The following is a 16311-nucleotide window of genomic DNA, read 5'->3' as shown; positions in this document are numbered from 1 at the left end:
GATTTTTTTTTTCACTTTGGTGTCAAATAACATAATAAAATGTACTCTATTTTTCTAAATTGCCGTGGAGTCTTTCTTGTGTAATGTTTTCACATTATTACTGTTTGTGTGCTACATAAATACTTTACACATTGCCTCTGACTGCTTTGGTGTCAAGCTAGCAGAGGTTAAGCCTAGGTTATCTAAGTGACTTTTTGTGGTTCACCCGGACAAGGATTTTGGCTGTTGCTGGAGTAGGGTTTCACACCCTCAATCAACAAACCAATTTCTATCATTGGTGCTCAGTAGTGCGATCTAGCACTACAGTTTGTGCAGTAGTATTCAGTGATTAGTGGGACTCTAAAATTCCATATAAATAATTTTATACCAGAGTAGACCTTCTTTTAACTTATTATTTGACCTTAATTGACCATTTTTGCATTTTCCAAGTTCACTCTCATGCTACCTGACTGCTTGTGCCTGTGACACTGCCTGCATGCATCAAGTTTGAGCTTGGTAACCTTGAGAGTTACACTACAGTTGAACTCAAAGAATACTGCAAGTAGAAGGGGCTGCCAGCAAAAAGGTGCTCTGAGAAGGAGCTCCAGAAGGCCCTCAAAGCCTGGGAGGAGGCTCACCAGTAGCAAGCCACAACAGATGAACAGGGAGAGGAGGAGGCTATAGAGGAGGAATAAGGTGACCCAGGAACATGTCCTGGGTTAAAGCACCCCAGACAGGAGTACAACCCTGCCAGGAAGGGGAGCATTTTGTCTTACAACACTCTGTCCCTAAAAGAGCTGGAGGACAGGAACAGTAAAAGCTTATACCAGGCTGCAGCTGGTCAAATTGAGAATGTAAACAGCCAGGGGGAAGGGGCTGCTGCCAAAAGGGCACCAGAGGAGGCTGTCCAGGCCTTTGAGGAATTCTGGCCCTGGAGGAGATGAAGACTGTCATGGAGGAGAGGAGAATGACCTATGAGATAAGTCTCAGAGGACTGGAACATAGTGCAAAGCAAATAGGGTCCAGCAACAGTGGTGGCAGAATACAGGAGTGTCTACTGGAGGAGAGAGTCTGCATATTGAAAGACCTGGTACCCAGCTATGTGGTGGGAGATTTAATAGATAAATGGCAAACAAGGTAGCCCATTGAATGCACAGAGTCCCACATGGGAGTTGTGGGGCAAGATTGTGCTTGTGGACACACATGTCCGTAGTGGAGAGGACAAGAATTTCACTGGGTTGAATACTCGTACTATTTGCATGAAGAGTGAGGGCTCCACTGATTTGCTTGAATGCAGGGAGTTTGTATGGAGAATGTGTATGTGCTCCACAGGGTTAAATGCCAGTAGCCTTTTTCCGAGGAGCATGTGTACTTCATAAGATATAATGCCTGTGTGTTGTTTGTATGAAGGGTGTGGACTTCACACACATTCTTCAATAAAAAACCTGTACCTGTCTGCTTCATGCGTCTCCTTACCAGCGTGGAACTTCTAAGTGTAACAGAAACCAAGTAGAACATTGTTTTGAAGTGATGGCCATATACTTTTGGAAGTTTAGGTGGAGGAATGCAGAAAGTTTCAATTCTTAATATTTTATCAAGTAATAAATTAATTTCTAAGAAAACCTACAAAACAAAAAGCACAAAGAAGGAAATATTGAAGATCTATTCTTTAATTATATGCCCTAAAAAGCCAAAAATTCCTTAGCAATTACAGCAAGCAGCTTACTGAGAAGGTGGAGTTTTACCAGTATATAACTGTAGCAGATCAAGCAAGTGCGATCATAATCATGACAGCTTCCCAGACTGATAGAATTTGGCTATTTATATTGTGCACAAATCTGTCCCTTTTGCTGACTTTAGCATCAAACACTATGAAACCTAACTTCACAAATACAGACCTCTAAGGACATAAAGGCAAACAAGACTGGCCTTGCGTGTCCCTGAGGACTTATTCTTGCAGTGCTCCCTTTCTAATGCTTGCCTGGTTTCCTTACAGCTGCTAATTAACTGTTTCTTGTGCTAGACCAGGAGTTCTAGCTTTTTGCTTGTGGTGATACTGGGAGAACTAGAAACGCAGCACACTGGAGGAATAAGGTATAGTTTGCCCCAGCAGGCAGATAAAAAAAACATACAGCAGTAGGGGGAGAGTACTTGGGCTTAAAAAACACTTTGGATATTAGGAACCCATTTATTTCTGGGGATATTTTAAGAACACACCTCACTCAGGACAGATACCAAATATCTTTAAAATAATTCCAACAGCATATAATGGTTAACTCAGTACTGACATTTGAAGAATAGCTTCTTGACCAACTGGCTGTAATTTACAGCTTAGGCCAGAACTAATGTTCTAGTAGGATTCCAGCTGATTGTCTTCTTAAAACTGTGTACTTTTATTCTGTGCATTTGAGAAAGAACTGTGTTTGTTTTTGCTAGCTCACAACTTCACTTGATTGTACTCAAGGTAAGTAAGGTTGCATGGTGAGGACCAAATTATTACAATGTCCATCTCGTTTTTCTAGTAGGAAAATTATAAAAGACTTGTAACCATTAAACCCTTAATTGTCCCCCTGAAGGACGAACATTCATTGTACCATTTCAAGATCAATATGCTCCTAGTCCCTTAATCTACCACCCACCAACTGCCCCTCCCGACACAGATGTTTATGGTTACTAACATAATACGTACTTTGGTAACCATTATGAATCATATTGTTCTTGCCCACATGAGATTTGAGGTACTGGTCAAAGTTCCTTTCAGAAATTCATTTCATGGCAGAACGTAATAGTCTCCTTCCAGAAGCCTGCATATTTTTTACCCTTACAAGCTGGAACATCTAGCACTTGCACTGTAATACAAGGTAGTCGTTTACCAACAGCTGAAGTTATTGGCAGCTGAGTGCTTGACATTCATAGGCAATGCAAGAATCCAGTTCAACTAACGGTGTCTCTGCAATCACTTTAGTACAGTTTCTTCACTGAAGCCTGCCAATGGCAATCTCAAGAGCAGCAGTGAAGAGACAGTGTGTGTGGGATAAGAGATAATCACTGCCTACAGTAAAGGAGAAAGCACTAAGCAATAGAGCTCAAGGGAATGACGATCTGTAGATGGGGAGTATGTGAGAGTGGATTGTTGCAATAATACCACAGTCAAAATATTTGTACCTCTTTTAGGTGTTTGGAGGATAATAGCGCCGGAGGAAAATAAGTAGGGTGGTACAGCTGGTCCTGAGACAAGGGGAGTGAGCACATTTTAGGAGAGAGATGCAGAAGAATGTGTACATAAGTTCCTGAACACACCAGGATGGGCCTGGAGGAGGGGGCAGGGTGCACAAAGCCCTTTGCAATTGAATTACATAATTTGTTAATTTATGTACACCATCCCAGCTTGCAAATGCTACTGCAAATCTCTTTAGCCTACCCACCTCTTAATTTCTTTGCAACCTGACCTTCTAAAGGTTTTACTCCTTATATGGCCTCAAACCTGTCTCTAATTTATACATGTTCTGGGCACATCTGACATAAAATATGGCATCTGGTGTCTTTGTTAACAATAAAGGAAAGGAAGGGGCAGTGACAAATTGAAGACGTTTAGACAAAGGGGAGCAAAAACACAAATGAGGATGCACATGGCAATACACCACTTCAAGGAAAGTAACTGGAGAGGCAAAAACGTGTTCCAAGATTTCCTCTCAAGATGCAATTCAGGAAGGCGGCCAGCAAAACTTTCAGAGACCAACATTGTTTGGCCTCTCAAAGACAAAGCAGAATCCAGCAGCTAGGAAAATTCCAAGACAGAATCAACAAGTTGTCATGAAGCATTCCAAAATCTTGATCCACAAATTAATCCACTTCTGAGGCAATTCCAAAAGGCCCATGCCCAAACATATCAGTCATCTATCAGAAAATGTAAATAGTTCAATGTAGATAGCAAGCCTAGTACCACAGCTCAGATTATTCCTGCTAGGACTAAGTGTAAGGAGCCTAAACTAAATCCAGAACAACAGTTACTTAATGCAGAAATCAAATCAATCCATGATCTTTGCAGATGGAGTAGAAAAAAGCACATTCTGCCTATTTCCAATGCTCTTGATGAAGTGGCGTTTTGTTGCAGGATACTGCCTGCCACCTCTCTTTTTATCCATGTTAGACAGAAAAGGATCAGCAGAATTCACTTCAGCTAAATGCAGATTGAAAAATAATTAACCTACCTCAAAACTAGTCTCTTATCCCTTATTTTTCCCTGAAGGATCTTTCCCCTATCTTTCTTTCCCAAAGATTTTGTTTTAATTTATACATCATCTATTTTCTGTTGGTTTTAATTTATACGTCTTCTTTGTTTTTGGGCCTTTGTATGCTATGTTTCTTACTTCTCATGCCTCATTTCACTCAACATTTGTATATGCAATATACCTTTATAAATATGACTGACAGATATGCTTTTATACTTTGCTATGGACCACAGGCTTAAGTGAGCTGAAATGTGTGTGAATTCAAATGAATGTGGAGCTCACATCTTAGGGCATCCGTATTGCCTTTTTTTGCACCTATCCAACAACAAATATTAAAACACATTTGAAGTACACTAGGTATTCATTCTCACATACACAGTACTCATGCAAATGACTGAGCCGCTACGCAATTCCTCATGCATGTGGGCACCTTAGACGACTCCTATACAAGCTGTACAATAATCAAGAGAGCTACTCAGTTGGCTCCTGTCATCTTAGGCATTGGGGTTGAGTTGTATGTAGTTACACAAGATGGGGATAATTTGTTGGGTGTAATCATTTGACCCAGAGGTCACTGCACTTCCATCATATCAACACTACAGATGGGGCATTCCCTAGATGGGGCATGCCTGTAAGCATTCCCTCTACTGTTTGCTTTCGCTGCTAGATGCCATATAAGCAGGCTTCACATTGTGGATCTTCATTCTCAAAAGTTCAGACCTTCAGTTCTTTAATTCTGGTTCCTCCTCATGAATCAGTCTTTTGTACGTTAATCCCACTTTTTGTGCAAAAACACCATATTCCAATCAAGTTGCTCCATGCCCCCAGCTCTCAAATTTCTATGCAACTGTTCCAGCCCCTACTTTTATATCAGAAGCTGAAGAGTATGTTCTGCCTTCGATCCAAAACCTTTACGTTTAAAGACTCCATCTTGAGTATTAGTCCAAGCCCATCAAGACTTTATGCATTTGTGAATTTTGCCTTCTGCTTTTGGAGCTACACTCAAATAGCCTCCATTTGCAATGTGTACTTCTGTCAGGACACCTCGTAAAGCATGTGGATGGACTTGCTCGGACTTCAAAATGTTTAAGTATCAGGATCAACCCATTCATCAATAACGACTGATTTTATACTACCAGAATTGCTGACAATGGGCTACATATTACTCCTATGAATCAAATAATTCTGAAATGGATCTAAGAAGTAGCAGAAAAGACTGCATCTGCAATCTAATAATTTTTTGACTGCAGCAATATGTCACTTTTCAGTAGCAATTGTAATCTGAGGTAGCTGCTTTAATTCATTTGAGCAGACTGTATCACTCCAAGTGCTAAATGAAGGGGAATAGGATTTTCAGGAAGGAGGTCTGTTAAACTCCTTTCACAAGCCTTCAAACGTGGATCTGAAGCTCCACTCCCAATTTTGCTGGCTTTCTGACAAATCCCAAAGAAGAAACCCAGTGTATAATGCAACTATGTCCCCTAGTAAAACTACAAGCTTGAAACCATGCCATCAGTGCAGGGAACAGATGTAGGTTATGGTCCCTCACGAGGTGTGCCTTTGGGGTTTGTATTCAAGGTATGACTCCAAGTCCTCATGCATCTTAAGGTGGTCTGAGAATAAGAAGCAAAGCTATATGTTGCTGGACACAAGCCATTGTCACAGGCTTTCCATCAGACCAGCTCCAGCTCCAAGTTAAGGGCACAAACATATTGTTGCTCCCTAATCCGGTCCAGCTGGAAGTTGTTTTCACAGTCAAAGTCCTCTTGTGAGTCAATGTCCAGACAAAAACACAGAAGGCGAAGCAGAATCCTACCTCATCCCACACTCTCTTTCTAAACAGAAGGCAGGAGGGTGTCAGTCGGTCTTGCTGCCGATCTCTTGATGAGCAACTGTTCCAACAGTTTATCCCAATCTTTCCCAAATATCCTGGGCCACTGACATAGCAGCAGCAGATTAGGACCTTTAACAAGGCCATGCTACAAATGATTAGCACGTGCCCAGCACCCACTTGCATGCCTTTGGGCGCCAAGGACCTGTACCAGTACTCAGTCAGATTACCACTGACGGATCCATCACTGGTGCAGTCAGAACCTCAACTTACTGAGACCAAACAGACTCTAATGCAGACTATCATTTTGGCTCCTGCGTTGGTCTTTCCTACATCAACTGTGCCAGAGAATCCAGTGCTGGCTCTGAGGTCCAACCCTGAGCCGGCTTTGTCCACTACAGCATACGTGGTCACCATACAATATGAGTCTTATTCTATGCTTCAATTATCGTTGAGGGGTCCTCGGAGTCTCCATTGTCCTATTTGACTCCAACAATGATCAGAGCTTGCCACCCACTCAGATGATGGTGGAGGGAATGAGTTACCCCCTCATTATGATGACAGTATTTACAGGAAGTTAGTGGGCTTAATACAGCCCTCGGCACTGTCCATCTCCTGCAAAAGCAACACCTCTATGGCTAGAGATTGACCCACATCAGCTATATGCATTTTACCTCATTCAGAGCTAAACTCGGCTTTTGGACCCTCGATGGAAAAGAAGACTTCCACTGATTTAGTTATCTGATGAGCAGCTGAGGTCCTTGACCTACATCTGTCTTCCGCTGAAGTCAAGTCAAATGTTATTACAGAAAATGTGCAACTTGGCAAGCCTCATCAAAGGGCTTGGTTGCATTCAATGAAGCCCTTACTGTCCTTAATGGGCACTGATCTAAGCCCTTTCTTGCCTACCAGTGAATAGGCAGATGGCCAGACACCATAGACCAGTGAATTGCTTACAAAACATCCTCCTCCCAAGAGTGAGGTGGTCCAGGCTTCCAACAGCAAGGTGAACCCCAAATTCATTCCACCCCACCTCACAGCAACCTTGGACAGGGAGACAAAGAGGATTGAGGCATTCAGAAAACTAATGTTCTCTTCGGCACGGAGGTCAGTCAATGCTGTCTGTTCATTGGCCCGGTATAGGCACGTCCTCTGGGACATGGCCAGCGAGATCTTGCCAGCCGTCAAGGAAGAACATATGTCCTTTTTGGCTCAAACCATTGAAGACAGTCTGGATAGAGCCAAATATATTATTTGTGCTGGCTTTGGTAATGATTGTCTGGGATGGGCGTTTTGGCATCAGTGTGGTGTTCCGTCGCCATTTGGGGGTGCCACATGTTTCTCAGAAGACCTTCAGGCCTCATTATGGATATGCCTTTTGATGGCTCATTCCTATACAGTGAGAAAGCCGATTCTCCCTTAGAAGGTATTAAGCATTGTAGGGCCGCAACTCTCTGCCTGGGCTTTTTCCCCCCTGCCTAACAGTTTCTTCACTAGTTTAACAAATTCCAATGCTACTCTAGAGGACTGGATGGAAGGATGGAGGGCTTCAGCCTATCTTAGATCTTTGTTTCTGAATGCTTTCCAGCATATGGACAAATCCAAAATGCTCACAACGGCACAGCTTCTGTCTGCCCTGGATTAGAGCAACTGGATGGTGGTGTTTGACCTGCAGGATGCATATTTTCATATACCTGTCTTGCTGTCCCAAAGTGGTCACCTGTGGTTCAAGATGGGACAAAACCATGTTCCGTTGGCTGTGCTCCCCTTTGGGTGTAGATTAAAGTGAAGGCAGTGGTCACGGCCCATCATCAGAGGTTAGGTTTACCAGATTTATCCTACCAAGGTGAAAGGATGTTGAAGATCAGCTTGCCACAGTCAGCCATTGACAACAAACCTCCTAACACACTAGGGTTCTTAATCACCTAATCTCTTCACAGAGACTTCCTTTCATAGCAGCTGCCTTGGACACAGTACAGTCCAGGACTTCTCCATGTAGAAACAAGTCCAGGACACGCAGGCTATCATCTCAATTCTTAGCCTTGGTCATGGATCTCGGTGAGAACAGCTCAGAGGATATTGGGCCTTTTGGTCTCCTGCATCCTCCTTGTCAACTATGCCGGGTGACATATGCAGGCTCTGCAAATTTCAAATGGGCCCAGCACCAAGGAAACCTGTTAGAAGCCATTTAAATTTTGGAGGAGACTGCGCACAATCTGCAGCTGTGGCTGACTGACCACGATTGGACCAGTGGGCGACTCCTTGTCCTTCCCCACCCAGAGTGGATGATGGTGACGGACGTGTCACTGCTGGGTAGGGGTGGCTATCTGGGGGTGGTGGAGATCAGAAGACTCTGATCTAGAGCAGGTGTTTGTGCTAGAGACCAATCAGTCGGAGTTGCAGCCCATCTGTCTGGCATTAAAGGCCTTCCCGCCTTCTATCAAAGGGAGGCTGGTGCAGGTACGTATGGACAACACCATTGCCGTAAGAGACTGTAACAAGTAGGGCTGAGTGGGTTTCTGCATCAAGAGGCCCTGTACCTCAGGAATTGGCTGGAGCCTCTAGGCATTTCCTTTGTAGCGTGCCATCTGGCGAGTACCAGGGCAGACTATCTCGACTCCTGTCATCCGGTGGATCACAAATTCATCAGCAGTGGAAATAACCCTGGATAGATCATTTCACTACCGTTGTGAACACGCAGTAACAACAGGTATGCACATTGGAGTTTCCATGAAGAGACTTGCTCAGAGATGCAGTCCGGCTGGAGTGGAACACAGGACTTATGTATGCTTTCCGAACGCCTGCCTCATCTGTCCAGAGTTCTGAAATAGACCGGTAAAAACTGGACCCAATTCCTCCTAGTGGCTCCGAAGTCAGTCAGGAGAATGTGGTACCCAGAGCTTCTGGATATTAGCTTCTGCCATCCAATAAGGCTGCCAATTTGGGAGGACTGTCTGTCACAGCAGCAAAGGGTCTTTCACCCAAACCCGTGCAATCTACACCTAAATGGTTGGAGACTAACCAACAGCAGCTAACTGCATTTCATCTGCCACTCAAAGTGGTGGATATTATCCTTGCTGCCAGGCATCCACTTACACAGGGCTCTGAGACAAACTTGTGGCCTGTTATAGAGTCTGCAAGGCAGACCCTTTACAAGCCAAACAGTCAGATATTTTACTGTTTGTGTTGTCACTGGCCCAGCAAAGCCTTGCAGTGGACACTATTAAAGGTTATTGGTTGGTCCTCTGGGCCTTTTTGCATTTACCATTTCCTTGTTTAAATCACCTGTTGTAATGCAGTAACACATGTTCCCTCCCAAACCGTTTGTAATGCCACACTGTGACTTTAACTTGTTCTTTATGTTTCTCATGTGTTCACCCTTCAATCCAATGCACAGATGCTCGTTGCATCTTCTGACTCTGAAGACTCTCTTCCTCAATGCAATCACTTCAGCTCGATAAACAAGAGAATTTCAGTCACTGTCAGTGCAACCACTCTACATCAACTTTTTTCCAGGTAAACTGGTGCTGTGAATTCGGAAGGTCTACCACCATAGTTTGATATTCCTTTCTTGGTTGGAAACTCCATCATTGTACCAGTGTTCTTTGCCCCACTTTTACATTGATTGTCCCAAGGACCATCAGGTGGATGACTAACTTTTTTTGGGTCCTCTGGGCAAAGAAGAGTAACCCTGTGCACACAAGGACTTTGTTGAGGTAGTTGGTCCTCTACAATGAGGTGTGCTAGGTACTGGCTAGGAAGCAGTCCACTGAGGTTCTAGGGATTCATTCCACCAGGGCCAAGGCTGCTACCACTAGGTCCTTGACATCTGACAGAGTTTGACACGGCATCAGTGCACACATTCACAAAGCATTTCTGCCTTGACAACGAGGTCCTACCGGAAGGACATTTTGCCTATTCGGTCCTGCAGGACATTTTCATTTTAGTTTACTTCACAGATCCTTCACACTCCACCACCTTTGGGAGATACGGTTTTGGTATGTATTCTAAAGGTGCGGAATTAGCAGTTAAAAATATCAATCAGAACAAATAGCTTACCTTTGGTAACACTCTTTCTTGTGGCTATATAATAGCAGAATGCTCACTGCCCTTCTTCATTATCTTTCTGTGGAGTGGCCTTTTAACACTCAAAGTTAGCACCAATTGCTAATGCTCCTTTTCTGAGGACGAGCAAACAGTAAAGCAAGAAACTGATACCAGTGCCCATGATTGGTGCTTATATGCTGCCTGCATGTCACATCGGGGGCAGTACGAAGTCAACGCACAGCCACTTGGCAGCACCTAGCAGCAAGTGTGAGCACTGCTAAGGAAGCTTCCAGATACCGTCCACTGCCTGAGGAATATTGTAATGGCAGTTTAAAACTACACACAAAGACAACAACAGTTGGCTTGAGACGTGTTTAAAGGTCTACTTAAGTGGGTAGCACATGAGAGTGGCAGGCCCACTTGTAGCATTTAATTTACAGGCCCTGCATAGATTTAGAACCACTTGAGTAGAGTCTTACAAGTAAGTTAAATATGGCAACTGAGTGTAAGCCAATTTTACCATGTTTAAAAGAGAGCACAAGCACTTAACTGGTTAGCGGCAGTAAAGTGCAAAGAGTCATGAAAAACACACATGAAACTGAGAGATGGAGCCACAACAGGCCATGTAAAGGATGGGTCAGAGACCAGTGGGAGGCGTTAGGAGTCTACTAGCGTCTCATAATTTTAAAGTGCTAGGAATCGCCAGTTAAATATTACCAGTCCTGCCCGCTGAGCAAAACCATTTGTAAAAACACGAATTGATCAAAACAGACATTTATTAGTAAATGGCTTCAAAATACTTAAATAGCACAAATGTAGGCACAGATACTTAATACATGGAAAGAGCATTACCTCCGCTACACATGGTTCAAAAACAAGTATATCTATTGTCTGCTCCACACACTTTTTTAATCGGTCAGGAACAGGATACGGTGGAATAAAGCTAGGGAGCTGCCTTCTAATATTCCTATGTAAAGACAAAGCATTATTACAAATTACCAACACAATCAACACTGAATGAAAGCATTAATACTGAAGAATTAAGCTTTAATTAAAAAGCATTCCCAATCGCCCTTTGTCATATGGAAATTGGTCTTTAAAACAAAACTTAAAAATATTTAAAAGGGTTCTTTTATTTACAGACCTTCATTCTATCTTTCTCAATAAGTCAACAGAACAGTTTGACTGTCAAGGGTGTACACCATGAAACATACAGTAAGTACAAAGATCTAAGATCAGACAGCTATGCAATTGCAACATGATGCATTTTTGTTAGCTCCAGTCCAGTCACTATCTACCCAGGAGATTCTAAGCTAAAATCTGAGAAAAGTCACATTTGCAGTCACAAACCATGTCTCGAAATGCCAGCAATCTAGGTCCAAAAAAACAAAAACACTGAGGATATTAGGTGCAAATTCCTTACCTTTGAATCTCCCACCAGGCATTAGACTGGATCAGGAGATTTTTGTGAGCAGTACCCATGTGCGCTGTTAGATGGCATCAATCGGTTCCCCGTTCGTCATTGGCATCGTCCTGGCCCAATATGAAGATGCGGTTCCTATATAGGCACCACTCTGGCTCGCTGACTTCAGTTTCTTTTCACAACTTTCTATGCCAGAAGCACACAGCTATAAAGAAACTGACTACTGGTGCTTCAAAACTAAGGCCCTCAAAGAAGAGTCTCTGCCCCTAGAAGAAATCAATTCGCAAAGCATGAAGAACGGGTGGGTCAGTAAGGAATCTGCAACTAGAATATGTCTCTACCAGATAACGTGTTACCAAAGGTAAGTAACTTGTTCATCTGATATAGACTTCTAGTTGCAGGTTCCTTACTTTAGAACAGATACCCAAGGAATACCATCCATGGAGGTGGGCGTGGGAACCAAGTTCATACTAGAAAGTCCTGCAGGACCAAACATGCAAAGTGCCCACCCCCTACATACCTGACTGTCCAGGAAGCAGAGTTTGGTAAATGTATGCTGAGAATCCCATGTTGCTTCCTGACAGATGTCAAGGACTGAAACTCCACGTGCTAACACAGTGGTCGCAGCTTTAGCTCGGGTAGAATGAGCACTCAAACCATCATGGGCTAGTGCTTTCTTGGCCAGTGCACTGCAAATCTTAATACAGAGTACGACCTATCTGGAGATGGTCCTCTTTCGCACTGCCCGACCTTTCTTCGCACCCACACAACCGACAAAGTGTTGAACATCTACCTGAAAATCTTTTGAAAAATCAAGATACAATCAGATTTTGGGTTCAGGTGATGGAGCCTCTCTTCTTCCTTAGAAGGATGTGGGGGTGTATAAAAATTAGGCAAGGTGATGCATTGGCCTACATGAAAGTGTGTAATCACTTAAAAGAAAGGAGGCCCTAGTGTTAAGTACCACTTTGTCAGGATAGATAGAAAGGTAGGGCGGCTTAGATGACAATGCCTGCAGCTTACTCACCCTGCGGGATGATGTAATGGCCACAAGGGAAGCTGTTTTCAAAGTTAGAAGCCTGGGAGGACAATTGTGGAGAGGCTCGAAAAGCGCACACATTAGAAAGGGGAAAAACAAATTCAGATCCCACTAGGGCATAATGAACGGTGATGGAGGAAAAAGATGTGTAAGATCTTTAAGGAAACTATGTGCAATAGGGGACTTAAACAAACAAGGTTGATCAGGAGACCTCAGAAAAGCAGAAATAGCAGAAAAACCTTTAAGAGTGCTCACAGTAGAGCCCTGCTAGGCTAGGAAAAGGATTAACAGGACCTCAGAGGGAAGGGCAGAAAGGGGGTCAACAGATTTGTCTGTGCACCATGACAATTTTTTTCCAACAACAGACATATACCATTTTGGTGAAAGGACATACAGCTGCCAAGATCACGTTACAGACTTCGAGAGGAAGGTAAACACTGTCAACTGTTGCTGCTCAATCTCCACACAAGAAGGCAGAGAGTTGACAGGTTCAGGTGCAGAACCCTCCTCTGCTGCTGCAACAGAAGATTCTCTCGAAGGGGCAGTGTGATAGGAGGGTCGATGGACATGTTCAGCAGCTCAGAATATGACACTATCCGTGCCTAGACTGGAGCCACAAGGATTATTTGGGCCGGTCATTTTTGATCTTATTGAGAACTCTGGGCAGAAGTGGTATGGACGGAAATGTGTACAAGAGGCTTGAGTTTCGCTCAAGACTATGGGGGTCATTCCAACCCTGGCGGTCGGTGTTAAAGCGGCGGCCAACCCGCCAACAGGCAGGCGGTAAAAAAAATGGAATTCTGACCCTGGCGGAAACCGCCAACAGAGACCGCAACTTTAACACTCCGACCGCCACGGCGGGACAAACAAACAGCGCGGCAGTCACCGCCAACAGACAGGCGTGAGACAATGTACCGCCCACCCTATCACAACCCACCAATCCGCCACCTTTTCCGGGGCGGTAGCCCCGCCAATAAAAACACGGCGGAAACAGCCATTACGAACGGAAAACGCTCACCTCTACACACTCAACGAGGAATCTGGACAGGATGGAACCCGAACTACACATCCTACCAGCTATTGTCTTCCTGCTCCTCTACCAGGAGCACGAACGCCGGCGCAGAAGACAACGGTGAGTACTGCACCTACGACACAGGGGAGGGGGGAGGCAAAAAATTACGAGGACACACATACGCAACACACCCACCCTCGCCCTCACCCACAACTACATACACATCAATGCAGAGCAACAACTCAGAGTGACACCCCCAAACCCCCCGGAAGAATGCAAAGACAAAAAAAAATGATCATGAAATTTGAAGTATATTGTACGGCTAAGTAAAAAAAAATATCAAACATCTATAACTATATATACATATGTAAATTGTCCTGTCCAAATTGGGTATCAGCCATTGTTCGTGGGCCAATGGGCCTAAACACATGGGCAAAGCCCACACAGAATACCCAACTCCAATGGAGAGAACACTGCAGGGGCATCAGATAGCAAAACTACAGGCACCTCAGGGGGAAGGGAAGGGGGGGCACCTCAGCCAGATGAGTCCACAACGCCAGATCCAGGAGGGGCCTCCATGGCCACTGTTCAATCCTGGGGAGTGCAAAGCCACAGTCTCACAAGTCTCTACAGTGGGTGGATTGCCCACTGTGCCATCCTGGGGAGTGCAAAGCCACAGTCTCACAAGTCTCTACAGTGGGTGGATTGCCCACTGTGCCATCCTGGGGAGTGCAAAGCCACAGTCTCACAAGTGGATTAGAGACTCCACTGGTTCTGGAGGAGGCATAGTGCCCAGAGTGCTTCGTGCAGCCCTGCCCGACCCAGATGCGGGCCTGCCCCTTCTGCCAATGGGCCAGCGGTGCTTGAGACGGCAGTGCCCAGCGGAGCGGTGCAGAGACGGCGGTGTCCAGTGGAGCGGTGTTTGAGTTGAAGGGCCCAGCGGAGCGGTGCTTGAGATGAAGGGCCCAGCAGAGCGGTGCTTGAGATGAAAGGCCCAGCGGAGCGGTGCTTGAGATGAAAGGCCCAGCGGAGCGGTGCTTGAGATTAAAGGCCCAGCGGAGCGGTGCTTGAGATGGAGGGCCCAGCGGATCGGTGTAGAGACGGCGGTGCCCAGCGGAGCGGTGCTTGAGTTGAAGGGCCCAGCGGAGCGGTGCTTGAGATGAAGGGCCCAGCGGAGCGGTGCTTGAGTTGGAGGGCACAGCGGAGCGGTGCAGAGACGGCAGTGCACAGCGGAGCGGTGCTTGAGTTGAAGGGCCCAGAGGAGCGGTGCTTGAGTTGAAGGGCCCAGCGGAGCGGTGCTTGAGATGAAGGGCCCAGCGGAGCGGTGCTTGAGATGAAGGGCCCAGCGGATCGGTGTAGAGACGGCGGTGCCCAGCGGAGCGGTGCTTGAGTTGAAGGGCCCAGCGGAGCGGTGCTTGAGATGAAGGGCCCAGCGGAGCGGTGCTTGAGTTGGAGGGCACAGCGGAGCGGTGCAGAGACGGCAGTGCCCAGCGGAGCGGTGCTTGAGTTGAAGGGCCCAGCGGAGCGGTGCTTGAGTTGAAGGGCCCAGCGGAGCGGTGCTTGAGATGAAGGGCCCAGCGGAGCGGTGCTTGAGATGAAGGGCCCAGCGGAGCGGTGCAGAGACGGCGGTTCCCAGCGGAGCGGTGCTCGAGTTGAAGGGCCCAGCGGAGCGGTGCTTGAGTTGAAGGGCCCAGCGGAGCGGTGCTTGAGATGAAGGGCCCAGCGGAGCGGTGCTTGAGATGAAGGGCCCAGCGGAGCGGTGCTTGAGATGAAGGGCCCAGCGGAGCGGTGCTTGAGTGGAAGGGCCCAGCGGAGCTTGAGTGGAAAAGGCCCAGCGGAGCGGTGCTTGAGTTGAAGGGCCCAGCGGAGCGGTGCAGAGACGGCGGTGCCCAGCGGAGCGGTGCTTGAGATGAAGGGCCCAGCGGAGCGGTGCAGAGACGGCGGTGCCCAGCGGAGCGGTGCTTGAGTTGAAGGGCCCAGCGGAGCGGTGCTTGAGATGAAGGGCCCAGCGGAGCGGTGCTTGAGATGAAGGGCCCAGCGGAGCGGTGCAGAGACGGCGGTGCCTAGCGGAGCGGTGCTTGAGTTGAAGGGCCCAGCGGAGCGGTGCTTGAGATGAAGTGCCCAGCGGAGCGGTGCTTGAGATGAAGGGCCCAGCGGAGCGGTGCAGAGACGGCGGTGCCCAGCGGAGCGGTGCTTGAGTTGAAGGGCCCAGCGGAGCAGTGCTTGAGATGAAGGGCCCAGCGGAGCGGTGCTTGAGTTGAAGGGCCCAGCGGAGCGGTGCTTGAGTTGAAGGGCCCAGCGGAGCGGTGCTTGAGATGAAGGGCCCAGCGGAGCGGTGCTTGAGATGAAGGGCCCAGCGGAGCGGTGCAGAGACGGCGGTGCCCAACGGAGCGGTGCTTGAGTTGAAGGGCCCAGCGGAGCGGTGCTTGAGTTGAAGGGCCCAGCGGAGCGGTGCTTGAGTTGAAGGGCTCAGCGGAGCGGTGCTTGAGTTGAAGGGCTCAGCGGAGCGGTGCTTGAGTTGAAGGGCCCAGCGGAGCGGTGCTTGAGTTGAAGGGCCCAGCGGAGCGGTGCTTGAGTTGAAGGGCCCAGCGGAGCGGTGCTTGAGTTGAAGGGCCCAGCGGAGCGGTGCTTGAGATGAAGGGCCCAGCGGAGCGGTGCTTGAGATGAAGGGCCCAGCGGAGCGGTGCTTGAGATGAAGGGCCCAGCGGAGCGGTGCAGAGACGGCGGTGCCTAGCGGAGCGGTGCTTG

General features: G+C 46.9%; 1 protein-coding gene across 1 annotated transcript in view; it reads right to left on the bottom strand.

The window, feature by feature from the left end:
* The window catches only part of MOV10L1 (Mov10 like RNA helicase 1), a 933047-nt gene that overhangs the window by 711308 nt on the left and 205428 nt on the right, over positions 1-16311 (bottom strand). The window contains exon 9 of the mRNA XM_069227566.1: positions 10942-11056. Coding sequence (XP_069083667.1) covers positions 10942-11056 — 115 coding nt within the window. The remainder of the gene's footprint in view (positions 1-10941; positions 11057-16311) is intronic.

Source organism: Pleurodeles waltl, chromosome 4_1 (genome assembly GCF_031143425.1).
Source record: "Pleurodeles waltl isolate 20211129_DDA chromosome 4_1, aPleWal1.hap1.20221129, whole genome shotgun sequence".
Lineage (NCBI taxonomy): Eukaryota > Metazoa > Chordata > Amphibia > Caudata > Salamandridae > Pleurodeles > Pleurodeles waltl.
The sequence above is the reverse complement of the archived record's forward strand: the minus strand, read 5'-3'. Positions and strand labels throughout refer to the sequence as shown.